The 18,002-nt window shown below is 42.2% G+C and overlaps 1 protein-coding gene across 1 annotated transcript in view; it reads right to left on the reverse strand.

Moving 5' to 3' along the window:
- Positions 1-6,659: 6,659 nt before the first annotated feature.
- E2F3 (E2F transcription factor 3) overlaps positions 6,660-18,002 on the reverse strand; it is a 16,831-nt gene continuing 5,488 nt past the window's right edge. Inside the window, exons 3-7 of the mRNA XM_018555677.1 lie at positions 17,271-17,490; positions 10,173-10,331; positions 8,909-9,023; positions 7,457-7,592; positions 6,660-7,358 (exon numbers count right to left, since the gene is read on the reverse strand). Coding sequence (XP_018411179.1) covers positions 7,108-7,358; positions 7,457-7,592; positions 8,909-9,023; positions 10,173-10,331; positions 17,271-17,490 — 881 coding nt within the window. The 3' untranslated portion in view covers positions 6,660-7,107. The remainder of the gene's footprint in view (positions 7,359-7,456; positions 7,593-8,908; positions 9,024-10,172; positions 10,332-17,270; positions 17,491-18,002) is intronic.

The raw sequence follows: 18,002 nt of genomic DNA on the forward strand, positions 1-18,002 counted from the left end.
GTGAGTTTTGCTGCACAAGCAAATTATGAGGTCCGGGGACTGGGGTTTTGTCCAAAGCAGCCACTATGCTGAGTTGCAATGGCCTGGAGGGAAATTGAGCACAGGGAACTGCCTCAAAGTAATAGACCTGCATTGAAAAAGTGCTGTAAAAAGCAGGTCACCACAGCATGTCAGCAGGCCCTTAGTCGCTCAATAGCAGGAACTGTTCTACTTGTTGATCCCACCTACATATTTCTTTTTTATTCTTCTTTAACCAGCCAAGAGGGCCAGCAACGTTTCAGTTAGAGGTTGGGACAAATTGTAGGACAGTGACAGGGGTGCCTTATGGCCAAGCTTTAATTCACATGGTTTAAACCAGAGGTGTCAAACTCCATTTAATTGTATGCCACATAAGCATTATGGTTGCCCTCAAAGAGCCGGCTGTATCTACTCTTTATAATGTTAAATTGCCTCTACATTCGATTATAGTTTTTAGTACCAACTAACTCTGAAAATTAACAGCAATTAGTTAATAGTGCAGACTCTCAGGTGGCTGTGCTGTCTAGGCAGGTGTAGATACACAGGAAGATTTGTTGCTGGCGCTATAAACCAGCGACGTGATTCACAGGAAGGTTGCCAGAAACTTTTGGGGGACCTCTGCAGCCTTCCTGTGAATCCCAACACCTGTTTACAGCTCAGGTTTTTTTTTTTTTAAATGTAAAGCGCAGTAAATCGGCGCTTAGTATCAGGGCATATTCACAAATACTCGGGAAAATGCCCAGTATCAACAGCATATGGTGCATCCCTAGTCAGTATAGCCAAGGTGTTGCATCAGCAGCAGAGGCTAAAAGGTAAGGGCAGAGTCTGTGAAAGGTCCGCAGCTGCAGTACAGGTACGAGAGCCACATAAGAATGGCCGGAGCAGAATTTGGCCTGCGGCCTTGTGTTTGACACATTTTAAACCCTTTATCGGCAAGCTTGGGAATAGATGGACAAACCTCCGTTCACCAATCCACTCCCCATTTCACCAGACCAGAAACGTTGCAGACTACATCCATTCAATTCCCATAGCCGTCAGTGCCTGGGCTGCTGAAGCCCAGCAATAAGCTATTATAGTGTGATCTGCACTTTAATAGCTTAGAGTATAAAGGTGATACTAGGGGTCTTTTGGACCCCCAGCATCACCTTTAGCCACTTGCTGACTGGGGTGTTTACACCCCCTTCCTGTCCAGGCCATTTTTCAGTATTGAGCTCTGCGGTACTTGTGGCTGACGTCTATTCCATCATGCAACGCTGTACTGAAATGAATTTTATACCATTTATTAGGGAGATAGAGCTTTCTTTTGGTGGTATTTAATCACCACTGGAGGTTTTAATTTTTTACTATTAAAACAAAAAAAGTCCGTAATATTTTTTTTTTACAATGGTTCTCCCTTTGTTATTTTAGGAAACATTTATTTTTACCCAATTTTTTGGTAAAATATAAAAGGCGGGGTCACGTCGGGTATACACAGGTCAAGCCTTAAAATTGTACGCCCCCACGAAATCGCAAAAAAACACCATAGCCAAAATTGGCCATAGGCGACACTTTAAATGATTTTACCGCTCATCAGTTTAGTGTTATCAGTGATTAACGGCCCGAGAATTATTGCTCTCATTGTGACGTTCGCGGCGATATGCAACACGTGCAGCATAATTGGAGCAATTGTCGTTTTTGCACATCTAAGTGGAGGTGGGGGGGGACTTTAAAAAAAAAATTGTGTTTTATTTGTTTTGTGTGTGTACATTTTTATTTATTTTGTGAGCAATTGTTTTTTTTAAAACTTTTTTTACACTTCTTTATGGTTATAACATAGCGTGCTAAGAAGTCCCTTGTTGACAATTACAGGTCCCCTTTATTGAGACATCAGGGATCACCCAGGGACCCCCCCAAAGACGCTGATTAAGCACAGATCTGCTTCATCAGCTTCTCTCCGGTTTCTGTACCGGAGAGTGAAAGGTGGAATGCGGAAATTATGTAATATACATCACTTCCTGCATTCAGAGACCAGGAGGAGAGCGGAGGGAGATCGCGTACAGATCTCTGTCCATTCTCAGTGCACAGAGCCGCCACATCAGCCGGGAAGGAGGGACGCCCGGGATCGCAGGGACGGCGACAGCGACAAGGTGAGGGGGGCGCACCCTCACTTGCATCATACAAGCGATCGGGCGTCTTTAAAGACGCCAGACCACTTGTATGTAAACGGTCATCGCTGGTCATTTAAGATCCTGGCAGTATCCCACTCGTGCGCGACAGGGGGTGCGCACGAGCGGGCACGAAGGACGTCTTAAGACGCCCACCCGCATTCCAGGAGACTCCCGTCCAACCGTCTTTCAGCAGACGGGAGGTGGTTAAGAGTACCTGTCGCTGCCAAACTGCTATCACATGGGGGGCTTGTTAGCCCCCCATGTGATAGCAATTAAAGTAAAAAAAAAGTTGTTAAAATAAAAGTCCCACGCAGGCATGCGCGTCTTCACGTAAACACATGCTGGGTGCGCCTACATATGAAAACAGCGATCACGCTACACATTTTGGGTATCTCCATGCACGACGGAGTGAACAATAATTCCTAGGGCCAAAATTTTTTGGGTCTCTAAACGGATGCCCTGTAGTGGCTTTTAAAGCTTTGTCTATGGACTTTTTGGGGTACTGACTTTTGTCGCCTTTTCACAGACACACAATTTTTAACCTGGGCATGTTGGGTATCTATTTACTCATCGTAACCTTCTCTTTTATATTTTTGTTTTAAGCGCATTTGTAACTTAATTGTGGGGTTTGAGAAGGAGCTGCGCTAATATTGAGCAACATAAAAATGTGCAACTGCCACTATTTTATTCTATAGGGTCTTGGCTTTCAGAAAATATAGGTTTGGGGGTTTTAAGTAATTTTCAGGCCTAAAAATGTGGATTATATCATGGCTGCAAAAAAATGGAGGAAAAAAGTCTCAATCATGAAGGCGTTTAAACAGATTCACTGTCAGGATAAACATGTAAAACCAGTGGCTAGGATCTCAGAAAAACAAAAAACTATCCTTTCCAGTGATAGATCATATTGTATATCTTGTAGATTGTAGGCCCCCCTTGCCATCTTGTCTTCAATTGTATTGTGACTGTAATGTCTTCCTTATATTGTAAAGCGCTGTGCAAACTATTGGCGCTATATAAATCCTGTATAATAATAATATATTGTGCTTTGTTTTGTTTGCACACAGTGCAAGAAAATTGACACGCCAGTGTCGCCGTTTGCTACGTAGGTACTACTCTGGTCAGCTAGTTAAGGGATCCGGAACATAGGAAGGATAAAAACTGAGTACGAGAGAAAAAAAAAAAAAAGCAATTCCTGCACTAAAAGAAAACTGTCATGACACCAGAGCACGCGCGCCACGGCGCACGCTAGAACGTGCACACGCCAGCGCACGCACGCTAGAACGTGCACATGCCCAGTTCTAATGATGGCGCCAAAAAGGGCTATATAAGGCTGAGACACCCAGATCTCCCTGCTGACTGATCTTCAGCTTATACCGTGTTCCTGGATCCTGTTACGTACTGTTTCTCCTGTTACCGAATCCGGCCTGCTTGACCTTGCTCCTGCTCTGTGTTCCTGACCTCGGCTCGTCTTTGACTTCTCTTCTGCCTGCTCCCTGGATACCACGCTGCCTGCTAGTTACCGACCCGGCTCGCTTCTGACTAAAGTCCTGTCTTCTGATTTTGTACTTCGCTACCAGATTGTTGTTGACCCGGCTGGTGTTACCTTGCTTCTAGGATCATCTTACCAACCTGCACCCTGCTCAGAAACCTCAGCTACCAGTAAGCAGCTTCGACAGGAGTCGCAAACTCACCGGCACTTGTGCCCCTCCTGGTCCTCACGCACCTGTGCCTACTATCCAGAGGTGTTTGGACGGGAGCAGCAAGAGAGGCCGCCCTCGTCATCTCAGGCTCCATCTAAGGTACGTGACAACTACACAGACATTACAACACCCCACTGCCACCAGTTACACAACAAATATTAGAAAAATCATTTATTGATTACTTACAAAATGTACTTTTTAAAAGGACAAAACTGCTAAATTACAGGTTATCCTGTATTCTCTATTTACAAATAGCATTTAATAGTTTTTGTACATTATTTTACAGTCTAAAAACCACAACGCTCATTTTATATTCCAATGATTTTCATACTTTGGGGGAATAAAGACCATCAGAAAAGGTCTAAGGTATAAAGACACACAAATACCCTCACCAAGGGGGGAGGAAGAAGAGAAAAAAAAAACAAGTCACAAGCTCACACGAGACCATGTTAAATAACAATCTTAATTTAAAATGACCAACAAAACCAAAAGCTTTTCTAGTCTTATGTAGATTTCCAGTCCACACAGAAAGTACAAGGTTATAATAATTAAAAATCCACACATGTATACACACACATTTAACACTGTTAACACTCCACTATATTCCAAAAAATTAAACTGCTAATTAATGCAAGTTTTTACCATTAGGAAAGACCAGATAGCAGCTTGACTGGTACCAGACGTAAATAAATACTTCAAGGCAGCCTGTACCATGGTGGATTTACACTTTTCTATAAAGCTTCACATATTTTTATATAGGAGGAGACATTCTAGAGCCAAAAGTCTGCTAGTAAATGGAAGCCTTGCCTTAATTTCCAATTTCCATTACTTGTATAAAATACAAAAAAAAAGTTACCATTTTAGAACATCCAGATAGATCATATGAAAACAAATGGTATGAAGGGCTCTAATACAGCATTATAAAAACAAGAACCGCTCCCTCCAAAAACAACCTCCTTGGGAAATTAAAACCTTTGGCACATTTATTCTCATACCAACACTTTGTTTACCAGGCACTGTAGACTAACATCTTCATAGAATGCTTGAGCTGGGTAGTTTGTTGAAAATGCATCATTAGGTACCTGCAAACTGAGAAGTTTTCAAGAACAGTCTTCAAAATAGCTTTCCTTTGAGAAATCCTTACCTTCTAAAACAAATTACTTTGCTTTACCTACTATTTTTTTTTTTTTTTATTTTGTTTAGACACTCACCGGAGCCTGCAGATGCTTAGTTTTGAAAAACTACGGGGAGAGTGAAATGCACTCATCACCATAGTTAGAGCCGACGTGCACCACTGCAGCTGTTACACGTCGTCTATAGAGAACTGAGCGATGACCGATCAGATCATGATTTCCCTGCAGAAAGCGGTGACTGTCAAATTCTCCACTCTAATTCTACAGCACTGACGAGAGGGACAGACAAGGGGGGCAGGCAGAGGGTTTTCTTCCAACAATGTTGTGGGAATCCTTCCCAGCTGTCAATAGTCTGCTATATGCAGAGTTTTGGGTGTCAGGAGGACTTTAGTAAGTGGACCTCCTGTGACCCAAAAGAGAACGCCAAAAAGGTTTGGTCATACGTTTTTTTAAAAACATTTCAAAATTGCTCTTCGTATTTAGAGAGAATGTTATATAGCCTGATCTTGACGCTCCTTTAGCAAGATCATGCTAAAAGGCCGAGACCAGATCGGACTTTACATTGAGCCTTGATAGGGAAACACTCCCAGCTTTGCTTATATGAAGCTTAGAGCAAGCATTCTCTCAGAGGCGATCCAATACATGGCTACAAGCATGTAAGGACACCAGGTGCAGAATAAAGTTTATATTTTCCTTGCGGATTCAAGGTTTTGGCATTCTCTTGAAGCATGGTAGAAAGGTTCTCAGCTTTCAGTCCCACATTACTTAAATTCAATGTGCCACAAAGCACTAGTGTGTATAGTCTATTGACATGGGAAACACTTTGCAGGCATTTAGGTCAGAAACTAGGCTCTCAGGATTGACACCCTTACACATAGAACAAAGATGGCACAAAAATAAAAAAAAGGAGAGCCATCCAGATTCCCAGAGCAAGTGTTACATTACAAAATTCAAACAGGGATAGTCACAAAAAAGTGGAGAGTTTGGAGAAGCGAACAATGTAGGACAAAATAATAATAAAATTGTCCAGTTCAGCTATGTGGTCTTAGATCGTTCACTTCTCCAACTCTTCAACCTTTTGAGACCAACCCTGCCAGTTTGCCATTTCTGTGACGTACCTTAACCTAAAAATCTGCAGGTACGGTTAGGAGGAAAAAAAAGCACTCTGCAAAAGCCAATAAACACACCCTCCCCCAATCATACGGTGTCCTGTATTGATGTACCAGGTTGGCACAGTACCACAGTGGGGAACCAGGATCACCAGACCTGGAAGTGTTAGATGCTAAAATTCTTTGACAGCCATGCATAAGAGCAAAGATGGGCATCACCGCTTGCTGTACAGACATCAATCTTTTGCAAGGTACTTTTTTTTTTTTGCCTGCCAACAGTCACTCGAATACTTTTTAAACAAAGGCAAGGGTCGAAGTTCAAAATGTACACAAACTGGTACAGCTGTTAGAACATACATCCAAAAACAAAAAGATGTTTAACAAGCCCTCAAAGCATATGTTGATAATTCCCTTCATGTACAGAAAGGTCTTACAGGCACTTCAATTCTCCAGGTTATGAACAAAGTAGGTTATAAGGCAAGAGGACAACTGAAGTGTGGATTCAGAATGGGAAGAGTGGAAGTGTACATCTTATAATGTACTTCTGTGTAACATGCAATGTGTAATTCACCTTTGGGAAGGGTTAGGCTGGCTTCTGACATCAAATAAAAATGCACACCATATATGCAAAAATGACAGTTCATATTTATTGTGGAGTTTCTCCACAAGAACTGGGGAGAAGGTATTGTACAGGAAGGCACATACTGACTTAACCAGGCCATGTAATAATGGAAAAGAACCAAGAAAGCTAAACTCATTCAAGTTACTCATTTGTGCCTTTAGCAATCCCAGCACACCATCCTAATGCAGTGAATTTGCATAGCCTCAAGTAGTATGTAATGGAATAACTGCACTTTTTGCAGCAATTGCTGCATTATTAAATTCATGCCTTCGTTAAGGACACAGGCGATTAAGGTGTCAAGTAAGCAACCCCAGCAAGTTGATAAGATTCCACTTAGAATTCATACAGAACAAAACCATGGGCTTAAGATCACATGAGTCAACTGCACATGAAGTCTTCAAGAGATGGAAGTTTTTCTAACTCATAGGCATCAAAAAGATCGCTGATGCCCTCCTCTTCTCCAAGGCTTAGTAAATAATCCTCATGGATTAAGGGTGGGAGTAAGTTCACAAAAGGATTGTCAATGCTTAAAGGTATTTGATCCTCTGTTTGCTGCAAGAGGTTTGATGGAGAGGTCAAAGGAGATATTGCTTCCATTGTACAGTTTTCTATGTTAGGCGATAGTAAATCTGGAGGGAAAGGGGAAAAAAAACAAAACAACTTAGTACCTCACAAGGCAGTCATGGCTGCATGCCATCTTAAACATTCCAACAAGAGACAAACATACCTTTGGAGTTTGGTTTTGAGAGATTCCCATTATGGTCCTGATGGCTTTGCTTCACTGGACTACTGGATTCACTTTCCTCAGGGCATAAATACACTTCAATAGCCCCTTGAGTACTGGACAGGTGTATCTGTAAACTCTGAGGGAAACAAAAAGCAATTACACAAGCTTGAAGAAACCCCTACAAGTCACCCACAAAATTTTACAGTTCGACACAACACTAATGAATACCGGTGTATTTGCTCACCCGGAGAAAGAAAAACAAAAACAAAACACACCAAACTCTACATGGGCAACTTGGATAACTGCATAATGCAATGGAGGATAATTTCAACTCTCAACTCCGATGTACTGATTTGTATGGCTTAATGTGACTATGTTATTAAACAAATGTGTTAATTAGGACATTTTAAGAAACCTTGCCTAAGGGAAATGTGTGGCTACCGTAACCCACTTCTGAATTCCAGTACTTTTGGGATATTGATCTGAAAAAAACATGCAACCAGTGAAGTATAAACGTGTGTGTGCGTGTATATATATATATACACACACACACACACACACACACACACACACACACACACACACACACACACTTCTAGCCAAATATATATTTCTAGCCAAATATCAAAACCACCAGCATTTTCAAACAAAGGGTCGGCCCCCTTTTTTTTCACCTGGATGATTTTTTTTTTGGAGAAAGGACCAGTATGGTTTACTTAAAAAAGTATAGCATTAGGATCACCAAGGAGGTCTTCTTTAGAGGCCCAGTCGCTGCATAATTCTGTGTTGCAGTTTTAAGTTAATATTTGTTCTGTACAAGAAAGTCAAATGCATTTGAGAACCAAAACTGCTTCAGAATTTCTAAAATGTAGAAAGCCTTCAATATAAAAATCACTATACATATTAAAAGTAGAGCAAAGTCAAACAATTTTTTGTTTTCACCTCTTTTGGGGTCACAAGAGTGGATGTATATATTCCAGTGACCCAATGTCTGCAGACAGCAGGCTTATATGCTTGCCATCAGTTGACAGCGCAGAGCTGCGCCACATTTGGGAGGAATCTCGACAATATTGTCAGGCTCCATCCTGGCTGCCTGAAGGCCGTCTCTGCCTCAGCACACGGCTGAGACCTGGAGCCAGTTGAACCTACCCCATCCTATCTGTTCCTCTAGTAAACGCTGGAGGAACAGAGAGGAGAATCACTGTAGGGAGCAGCAACTGAGGGTGAAGAGACCATGAGCTGGGCAATCAACGGTTATATGAACACTAAGCTTACAATATAGGGTAGACATGGGACGGCAACAGTTGCACATGCTGGCTTTAAGCTGCGGGGAGAGTATATTTTACTTTCCTCGCACTTCTCTGAAGTGTTTCCTATACACACGGATAGGTTTTTTTTTTAGGTAACAAGTTTCATTAACCACTCTGATATGTCTCAGAATAAAACTCTTACCTCAACGGGATCAGGCACTTCAAGTCTAGTTTCAGGGGGAGCTCTCACAACAATAACTGTTTGGTCCTTAAGGCCACTGATTTTCCTTATATCTTGATAGGTTACATAGGCCAACGTAAAAAAATAAAATTAAGGAAAACAAGCACCAAAATGTATACAATAAAAAAAAAAATATACATTACTGTAAGCTGAACCACAGGCCGTTACATATACTTCTGCAATACAAAATAATGACAATGCTGTCTGGCCCACCTTGTGATCCAGGCATCCCTGCCAGCCAACAAAGTCAGTAACACCACCTGTTACTACAGTTGGACAGTATAGCTTGGTCCAATGCTAAACCCAGGCAGATAATCTAAGGGATCATCACCTGCGCTTTCCCAGACTGGAAGCATATTCAGAGATAAACCGAGCACATTACAAATATTCACATAACAGAACCCTGATTAAAAGGTGACCATACATTGTACAATTTCCGTTTGGAAATCTTAAACGAATGAGCTTGCGAATGATAATCGAACAGTTGATGGTACATCACCGATTTTTGTTTTTGATATTGTGCCCAAAAATTTCCGTCAGCTTGGAAAGTTTCCCTGACTGAACGGAAATTGATGAATCAGTGGGGTTTCTTTATTCGGCAAAAATCTCAGCAAGAACACAGCAAATTGGTTGGTTAGTAAGGCTAACAAACGATTTCCATAACAGACATTCGACTGATGGGGAAGTCTAGGTATAAATCGTTACGAGGGTTCGTGCCAGAAATGAAAATCGTACAATGTATGTTCACCTTAAATTAGAGATTAAGCCATTCAGGTACCACTACTAGCTGCATTAACCCCCACGGACTGGTTCTGAATATATTTCCTAGACAAAAAGTTGAGCTTGCACATGAATCCTTTAATGTACTTTTGTATTGAATAGCCAAGCAATTAAATGTTTTGTTTTTCGCTGGAGAGATAACTGAAAGGTCTAAAATACAAGTCACAAATGGGCAATTTATAAAAAATAAAACTAGTCACCACAAATACTGAACAAAACGGTATATCCCACAATAAAATAGACAAAAACAGATTGGTGATTATGTGCAACAGCTCCCTTATTCTCATTTCTTTATTAGCCCCCATCCCCCCTGGTACAAGAAACAATGCAGAACAAAGAATAAGCAGACTTACATGTCACTACTGCATTAGTCCAGACAAAATTGCCCCATTATCGCAAAACATAAAATTGTAGGGAGGTGGAGAAAACTACCAAGAAAGGATATCTTTGGTTCTCAGAATCCTCAGTTAGAAGTTTCAAGTCTAGGGTACAGCTCTGTATCAATTCGTCTAGTTTACTCTCTTCCTGGCTGAGTTCTGATAGCTCCTTGGATAGTCCTTGACACCGTGCCATGTTGCATCCATCATCAGGCAACGTGCAGCCCCTAAAAGGGAACATACATTTCTGTAAGACAGCCAACCTTTCATTTCTTATTAATGCCAACTGCCTGAGTACTGGAATTGACCAAAAGGAATCTATTATGTCACTTCCATTTTACTCAACACCAAGGTTTGATACATTTGTTCAGTGCCGAAAGCCTGGAGACCTGATTTTTCAATACTCTAGTAAAAGAGAACAAGGTCTCGTCACTGCCCCAGCCTGTGACTGGACAGTGAAGTAGAAGCAGCACACCGATGATCTTATCTGTCAGTGATCTCTCCTGTCAGCAGGTTTCTTTTTGGCACTGCAACACATCTTGTTTGCCAATTGCGCTGCTTTGCCCTCTAAGCTCTGCTGAACAGGGAATTGCAATAAGCTGAAAACCAAGTTCAGTTCAGACACTCATACTTGGATGCCTTTATTAATATCAATGCTTCTTTAATGAACTTCTAGCAATGTTAATTTTTCATCTCCCTAAGGTTTAGTTTAAAAAAAAAAACAAAAAAAAAAAAAACATTTATACAGACACATGCATTTCAAAAGGCTAGTAAAAGGGAATTAGGCGAGAGACCACATATCAGCACATTTGAGAGCTTATTTCTGTCACTGGCAAGATTTGTACTGAGGGCATCCTTGATCGTGTACACAAATGCTAGACCAAACATTACTCGGTTGCTATGTGAAACCAAAGTTTTCTTAGTACACAAGCTCTAAAGTGAAAACCCCCAGAATTCCTTATAGCAATGGCTTGTGAAACCTGAAAACACTCCATGAACTAGAGAGAACGAGTCCTTAGTTTTAGAAGACTAAAAACAACTTGGCTTAGAGTTTTTACACCTAAAACCTCTCAGCAATACCATGATCCTGGAGTTGTGAACTTCTTACAAACAATTTGGGTGCAAACAAGCAAGACATATGGCTTCAATGATTTATAGCATGTCTACACTGCTTCACATAAATCTTCCCTATGAACCTTTCCACAGTGTCACAACTTGGAATTAAAATACTTTCATTGGGATTTTAGGTCACAGTCCAATGCAGAATAGTCAATATTACGAGTGTTTTTTTTAAAAACTAATAAGTGAAGCCTTGTTCTCAGAAGTTAACCTCTTCACTGTGAGCCTCCTAAATAGGCTTTTGTGCCAACAGCTGCATTCAGAGGCCACAATTCCTTGAATTGAGGTCACCCGTCACATGATCTCAAATTTCTGAAAGGTTCCAAATTTTGAGAACCGGTCTAAACTTCCATCATGAAAACCAGGGAGCTAATCAAGATGGTTGCACTGCAATGGAAAGCGCAGCATTGCAGTACCGGGCATTTGGGTGCAGGCAATCGGACTGTGGGTGGGAGGTTCGTATGGGGTGTCATTCAAATTAATGACAACGCAACAGAATACAGTAGGTGCGATTGCGTGGTACAGTGCATTAATCGCATAGGATTGTGTGTGATTAACGCACTGTACTAGTGTGAGCGGACACTTTTTTTAAGATCCACACAGTCTCCCTACCATACGAGAACTAGAATGGATCCTCAGTCAGGGATCCAGTGTGGGCTGCTGTGCTGTAGCGCCATCCATATGTGCATTGTTTGCACAGTTCCCTTACTCGCCCTGTACAGGTTCTGAGAGCCAGAATGTGACGCCAGTCTAGGCACATGTGGAAGCTGAAAGCAAGGCACGTATAGATGGAGCTCCCTTATGGCCATACTTCCAGCATACCCCCACCTCAAGCTGACACGCAGGACCATATTTTGAATGGCTGCTCGGCACAGTAACTTAACAGTGCTGTTACGAGTCTCTCACCTAGGAGGAAGGCATGTTGCGACCCACTGAACATGGAGTTACGACCCACTTTTGGGTCATGACCCACCAGTTGAGAACCAAGGGTCTAGGATAGAGTCCAGAGAAGCACAAGACCAAGATGGGTTATAGAAAAAAAATTCCTTTGAATATTCTCTGTACAAGTTAGATCCATTATTTAACCACTTCAAGTCCGCGGTGTTAAACCCCCTTCCTGTCCCAGCCATTTTCCAGTATCCAGCGCTGCAGTACTTTGACATTTATTCCGTCATGCAACGCTGCATTGAAAACAAATTTGATAACATTTTTTGGGGACAGATAGAGCTTTCTTTTGGTGGTATTTAAATCACTACTGGGGTTTCTATTTTTTTTTACTATATAACAAAAAAAGTAGCCTAAATTTTGTTTAAAAAAAAACCTGTTTCCGTATGAAATGTTATGAAACATTTATCGAAATTTTTTGGTAAAATATAAAAAGACGGGGTCACATCGGGTAAACACCAAACATGTCAAGCTTTAAAATTGCGTGCGTCGACGAAATTGCAAAAAACAACCACACCCAGAATTGGCCATAGGCGACGCTTTAAAAGCTTTTACCGCCTATCAGTTTCAGGTTATCAGTAATTAATGTCCCTAAAATTATTTCTCTCATTCCGACGTTCGCAGTGATATGCAACATGTGGGAGGAGTCATCGTTTTCACACGTTGGCGCACCCGACGCATGTTTGCGTGTGTATGTGGGGGGCGGGGGACTTGTGTTATTTTACTTTTTTTTTACACTTAAGTTTATTGCCATCCCATAGGGGGCTAAGAAATCCCCTTTGTGATAGCCAATTCACATGACAGGTCATCTTTATGGAGACATCAGGGGTCTCTAAAGACCCGTCACCTAGGGACCCCTAGAGAAATCTGCTTCATCAGCTTCTCACCGGCATCTAACCGGAGAGTGACACTGAATGCAGGAAGTGATGTAACATACATCACTTCCTGCATTTGGGGACCGAGAAGAGATCAAAAGGAGATTGTGTACTTCGCTCCCTTTGATCTCCACTGACAGCGTTGCCGTACCGGTCCCAGCGGATCTCGCGACCGGCAGCAGGGGCAACACACACAGGAGACGCCCGATCGGCTGTTTTCTGTTCCGCCACTTGTGTGCATGCTGAGCGCGGCGCACGAGGGGGGGGAGGGTCAGGACATCTTAAGACGCCCTCCCACAAGACTCCCGTCCGGCCGTTCAGAAACAGCCATGGACGGGAGTTGGGTACTGTTCACTCCTTTGAAAACTATAATCTTGAGATACTGAGTAGCATAGCCACATAAGTAACTTTTCACTCACTGTTGTACTGCACCAGTCCAATTCCCTGCCTATTCTAATGATTGACTGAGCCAAGAAATGCCTAATAAAATAGAATTTTTGTACTCACTGTAAAAAACTTTGGGTCTATTGAGAGAACAGGAATTTAGATATTTGTGGGTTGTGATAAAACCTGCAAGACTGGACATGCGCAGATTGGCCCTGGTGGCCATCTTACCAAAGCCTGTTTTTCAGCTTGCAGATGTACACTGACTGACATTGCCAGAGACCGCAATGCCCATCAATGTGCACTAAGGATGGCACACGTGAAGGAAACCAACTTAGGGAGTTGTTGGCGATAGGCTTCTCCATCTTCTCACAGTCCCGTGGAGGAACAGAGCTTGTATTAAAATGCAGTTGTCACAAAGGACCTGAGGCACAGGTCAGGGCAGACTGTCGGAGGCTGCAAGTACTTTAAGGGAACCCCCTCACATTGCAGACTCAAAAGGCAAGGGTACTGGAAGTAAAAGTGGGTCTGGCATGACCATTGCTGGTGGGCGTAGTGGACTACCTGACTGTTCCCCTAGAGACTAAGTTGTGGACTAGGTCTGTTAGTCTACCTTTTAATTATTTGCCTTCTGTTGTGCCTACTCCTGTATCGGCAGGGTCTCATTAATCACATGTTAGCAAATCTGTTGCAGCCGTCATATCGATTTTCATGGCACCGATTTCTGCCATGTTGGAAGCATATAATTGCAGTGGGCGTAAGCGCAGTCCCCATCTCTGGCTGTTTCTGACTCCCAGTCAGAGGAGGATGTTGTGTGTTCCATTTCCTAATCAGGACGAAGAATTGGAGGGAAGTGCTTCTTTCGATTCGGAGGATTTCTCTGTGCAAGAAATCCTCAGTAAGGTTATCGCCAAGGTTATGTTACACCATAGCAGTGTTAAGTGTGACAGGTCAGAGAAGCTCTTACAATCCTCCAAATATGGCCCACCCCAAAGTCACAAGTTTTAGTTGCTTGAAGGAAAGACAACAGCCATCGCAGCTCCAACGCAGAAGATGCAAATCTGCCCTGAGAGGATATCCTTCCAGCCCTCAGGATCCACCACTTCAAAGCCCAAGCAGTGGTCTCAGGCTAAAAACACAAGTCTCAGTCTGCTATGTCCCCTAAGCCAAGAGCAGAGTCTTCGCAATGAAGGGACACCCCCACTCTTGTGGGGGAGGGGGAAATGTAAAGTTTACAGGGACTTGGGTTCGAGAAGTGCAGGATCTTTTGGTCCAGTCAGTAACCAATGTTAGAAGCTGAAGTTTTTCTGCTCCCCCGTTGTGCATGCTTTCCAAACTTCCTAGATCTCCCTTAAAGGCAGAAACATTACAAAGGGTTCTTCAGCCGCTTCTAAGCTCGGGAGTGCTCTCCTTTTCCCCATTTTCAGAAAGATTCCAGGGGTTTTTATTCTAACCTGTTCACAGTTCCAAAGCCAAAAGGATGGGATTTAACCCATTTTATTAAAAAAAAAAAAAATGTGTTCCATCATTGCCTCTCTGCAAGAAAGACTTCCTGGCCTCAACAGATATCAAGGATGCACACCTACACATCCCCAATTTTCCTGCCCATCAGCGTTTTCTACGCTTTGCCCTGGGAGAGGAGGATTTTCAGTTTGTGGCTCTCAGGGGTTCCTAAATCCAGGTGGCGTTTCAGCAGATCTCTAGGTGCTGGGGTACACGGGATGTAGATCTTCTCGTGTCCAGATACAAAAAGCTGGACAAGTTTGTATCCAGATACAAGCTCTTTGCAATAGATACTCTTGTAACTTTGTGGGATCAAGCTCAGCCTGATCTATGCTTTTCCTCCATCCGTAAGATAGCCCTAGAAGGGATTCTGGTGGCTTCTAGTTGGCCCAGGAGAGTATGTTAACAGATATCCTACACGTCTGTTAAACCTCCATGGAGGCTCCCCAATCGAGCACATGTTCTGTCTCAGGGTCCAGTCTACCTCCTTGCTTCTCAGTCGCAGATCCAAAGGGAAAAAAGGCTCATTGGAAAAAGTTTCTCAAATAGTATGTTACCAAGCATGGAAAGCATACTTTGCTTGCTGTGGGAACAGGAACTTTGACCCTAGGGTTTCCTCAGAGTCAGATTTTTGCATTTCTACAGTCAGGGTTGGATTAGAAGTCAAGTATGATGAAGGGCCAAATTTCAGCCTTAAAGGTTCTTTCAAGAGCCTTAGGCTTCTCATTTTCTAGTAAGGGCCTGCATTCAAGGGGTTACCCACTTAACATTTCCTAGATATCATCCTTTGTGGGATCTTAATTTGATGCATTCCTGTTTCCAGCAACCTCCTTTCAAACCACTGGAAAAAACTTAGAGTACCTTACTTGTAACGTTGTGTTCCTCTTCTTTCCGACAGTCAGCATTGCCGTTTATTTTCCCAGTTGAATCCCGCAGGGGTTTCTCAGTCTCCCGTTCTACTGTGGCACATTGGATTAGACAGGTAATTCTTCAGGATTATTCTAGTAAGGATGTGTCCCAACCTTTTTCCAATCAGGGCTGACAGCAGATTTGCAAGGCGGCTGGCTACTTGGTCGTCCACACATACCTTCACTAGATTTTATAAAGGTGAATGTGCAGACATCAGCAGATGCCAATATTCACCATATGGTACTGCAGGTGGCAGAATAGGTTAATTCTATGCTGTGCACACTAGTGGTTATGGTGCGTTCCCACCCCTAAGTTATTGCTTTTGGACGTCCCATCAGTCTTGATTTATCTTGTACTATACGATAAAGAATGCAGGATTTTTTTACTTACCTGTAAACCTTTTCTTGGAGTACAGTACCCTAGCCTTCATGCCCTCTATTGCTTGCAAATATCTGAGGTAATGGGAGGAGTTATATGGGCTCCAACCTAAGTTGGCAAGTGTCCAGTCAGCTGATTATACCGCTATAACCCTTCCATCTGGATTTCTCCTGTACTCCAAGAAAAGGATTTTACAGGCAAGCCAAAATACCTAAGTTCTCAGTGGCTCACAGACCATCTCCAAAGCTTATAGTTACTGAAATTGGGTGGCTCTCTTTGTCAAGGCACACTCCACGGGATCTTTTGGATGTCCGACAGTATCTGAATTCCTGTGTTCCTAATGGACACAAAATGAAAAAGGGTTTTTGAACTCCCCACAAATCTACATAAAGCCTGTTTTATGATCATGCTCTTCATACTGCTTTGCCACAGAACTAAGACATGCTGGCAAGTGTTTAATACTGTAGGTGGCAGTATAACCCAACAGTACCTTAATGGCAGGTGTCCCTCAATAGACAAAAAAAAAACCCTTTAATTCCAGGTGGCAACGCTAAACCATGAAGAAAAGTCCAAGTGGTGCGTACACATGTAGAGACAAGAAAAGCCTGACTGAGAAAGCATTAAGTGTGTTACAAAAATCTTGATATTAAACTAAAAGAAATAATAAAAAAAAAGTGCCCAAAGCTAAACGCACAACAAATACATCTCTTAAATTTAGCACAGGGAAGACGACTTAAAAGGCTCCAACAATCGATTTTTCTAGTTGGACACGGCCAAGAACTGTCTGAAAACTAACCAGTTCATAACCCTTAAAAGTGGCATATTTAAAAATTATGTTACAGTATTTTTAGGACTCCAAATTCTTTTAAAATGTAATGGAAGGGAGCAATAGCTACTTGTCAGCAAGATTCTATATTAAAGGAATCTTGGTATTCACCTGCCCAGAAAGTGAATCATGATCATGTAATCTGAAGATTTCATGCTGTTATGGGAGGATGGACCCCCAACTAGTCTAATATTCAGAAAGTATTCCCAGAAATGAAAGATACTTACATCCACTGGATGTTGTTTTTGGATTTCTTCTTTATGAGATGAATACCTTCTAATACATTGGTGATATCATAAATTCTTCTTTTCTGCACTTTAAGAACCTCCGCAGCTCTGTTAAGGTCCACAACTCCATCAGAGGACTGGCTGAGTAGCTGAATAAATTTCTTTGTCAACAGCCCGAGTGAAGTGTCATAACGAGTCTTTTCCATAGGAGACTTTGGAGCTAAAACAAAAACAGAGGGATAAACATTAAGGGACAGATTTTTATTTTTTTTTAAACTGCAAATCTGCCAGTCTGCAAAAATGTTCTGCAGGTCATCCAGGCCAAAGTGTTTAGATCGATTGATTCTCCACCTGAGAATGTTTGAGAAAAACCACAGTGACCGCTTTATAAATAGACCCCTACGTGTCAAATGAACATGTAAGCTTGCATTCTGAGAAAAACAAAAAAGGTACTAGCCTCTTCAGCTGTGTGACTAAAAATGTCATTAGGGATTTACCAGCACAATACACCAGATTTACCAGCACTATACACAAGATGAATATTGAGAACTATAGGGTGACAGTTACAATCATCCCCATAGTTAGAGACGATGTGCAACATTGAAACTGTCACATGTTGGCTGTATTGATCAGGAAGGGAGCTAAAACATACTTGCTCGCTTACTTTCCGATCATCTTCCCTCAGAGAGCAGTGACTTCTTGTCACCGCTCCCTGCTGGGATTCCCCCCCCC

This window comes from Nanorana parkeri, unplaced genomic scaffold, assembly GCF_000935625.1.
Source record: "Nanorana parkeri isolate BGI_ZX_2015 unplaced genomic scaffold, ASM93562v1 scaffold208, whole genome shotgun sequence".
Lineage (NCBI taxonomy): Eukaryota > Metazoa > Chordata > Amphibia > Anura > Dicroglossidae > Nanorana > Nanorana parkeri.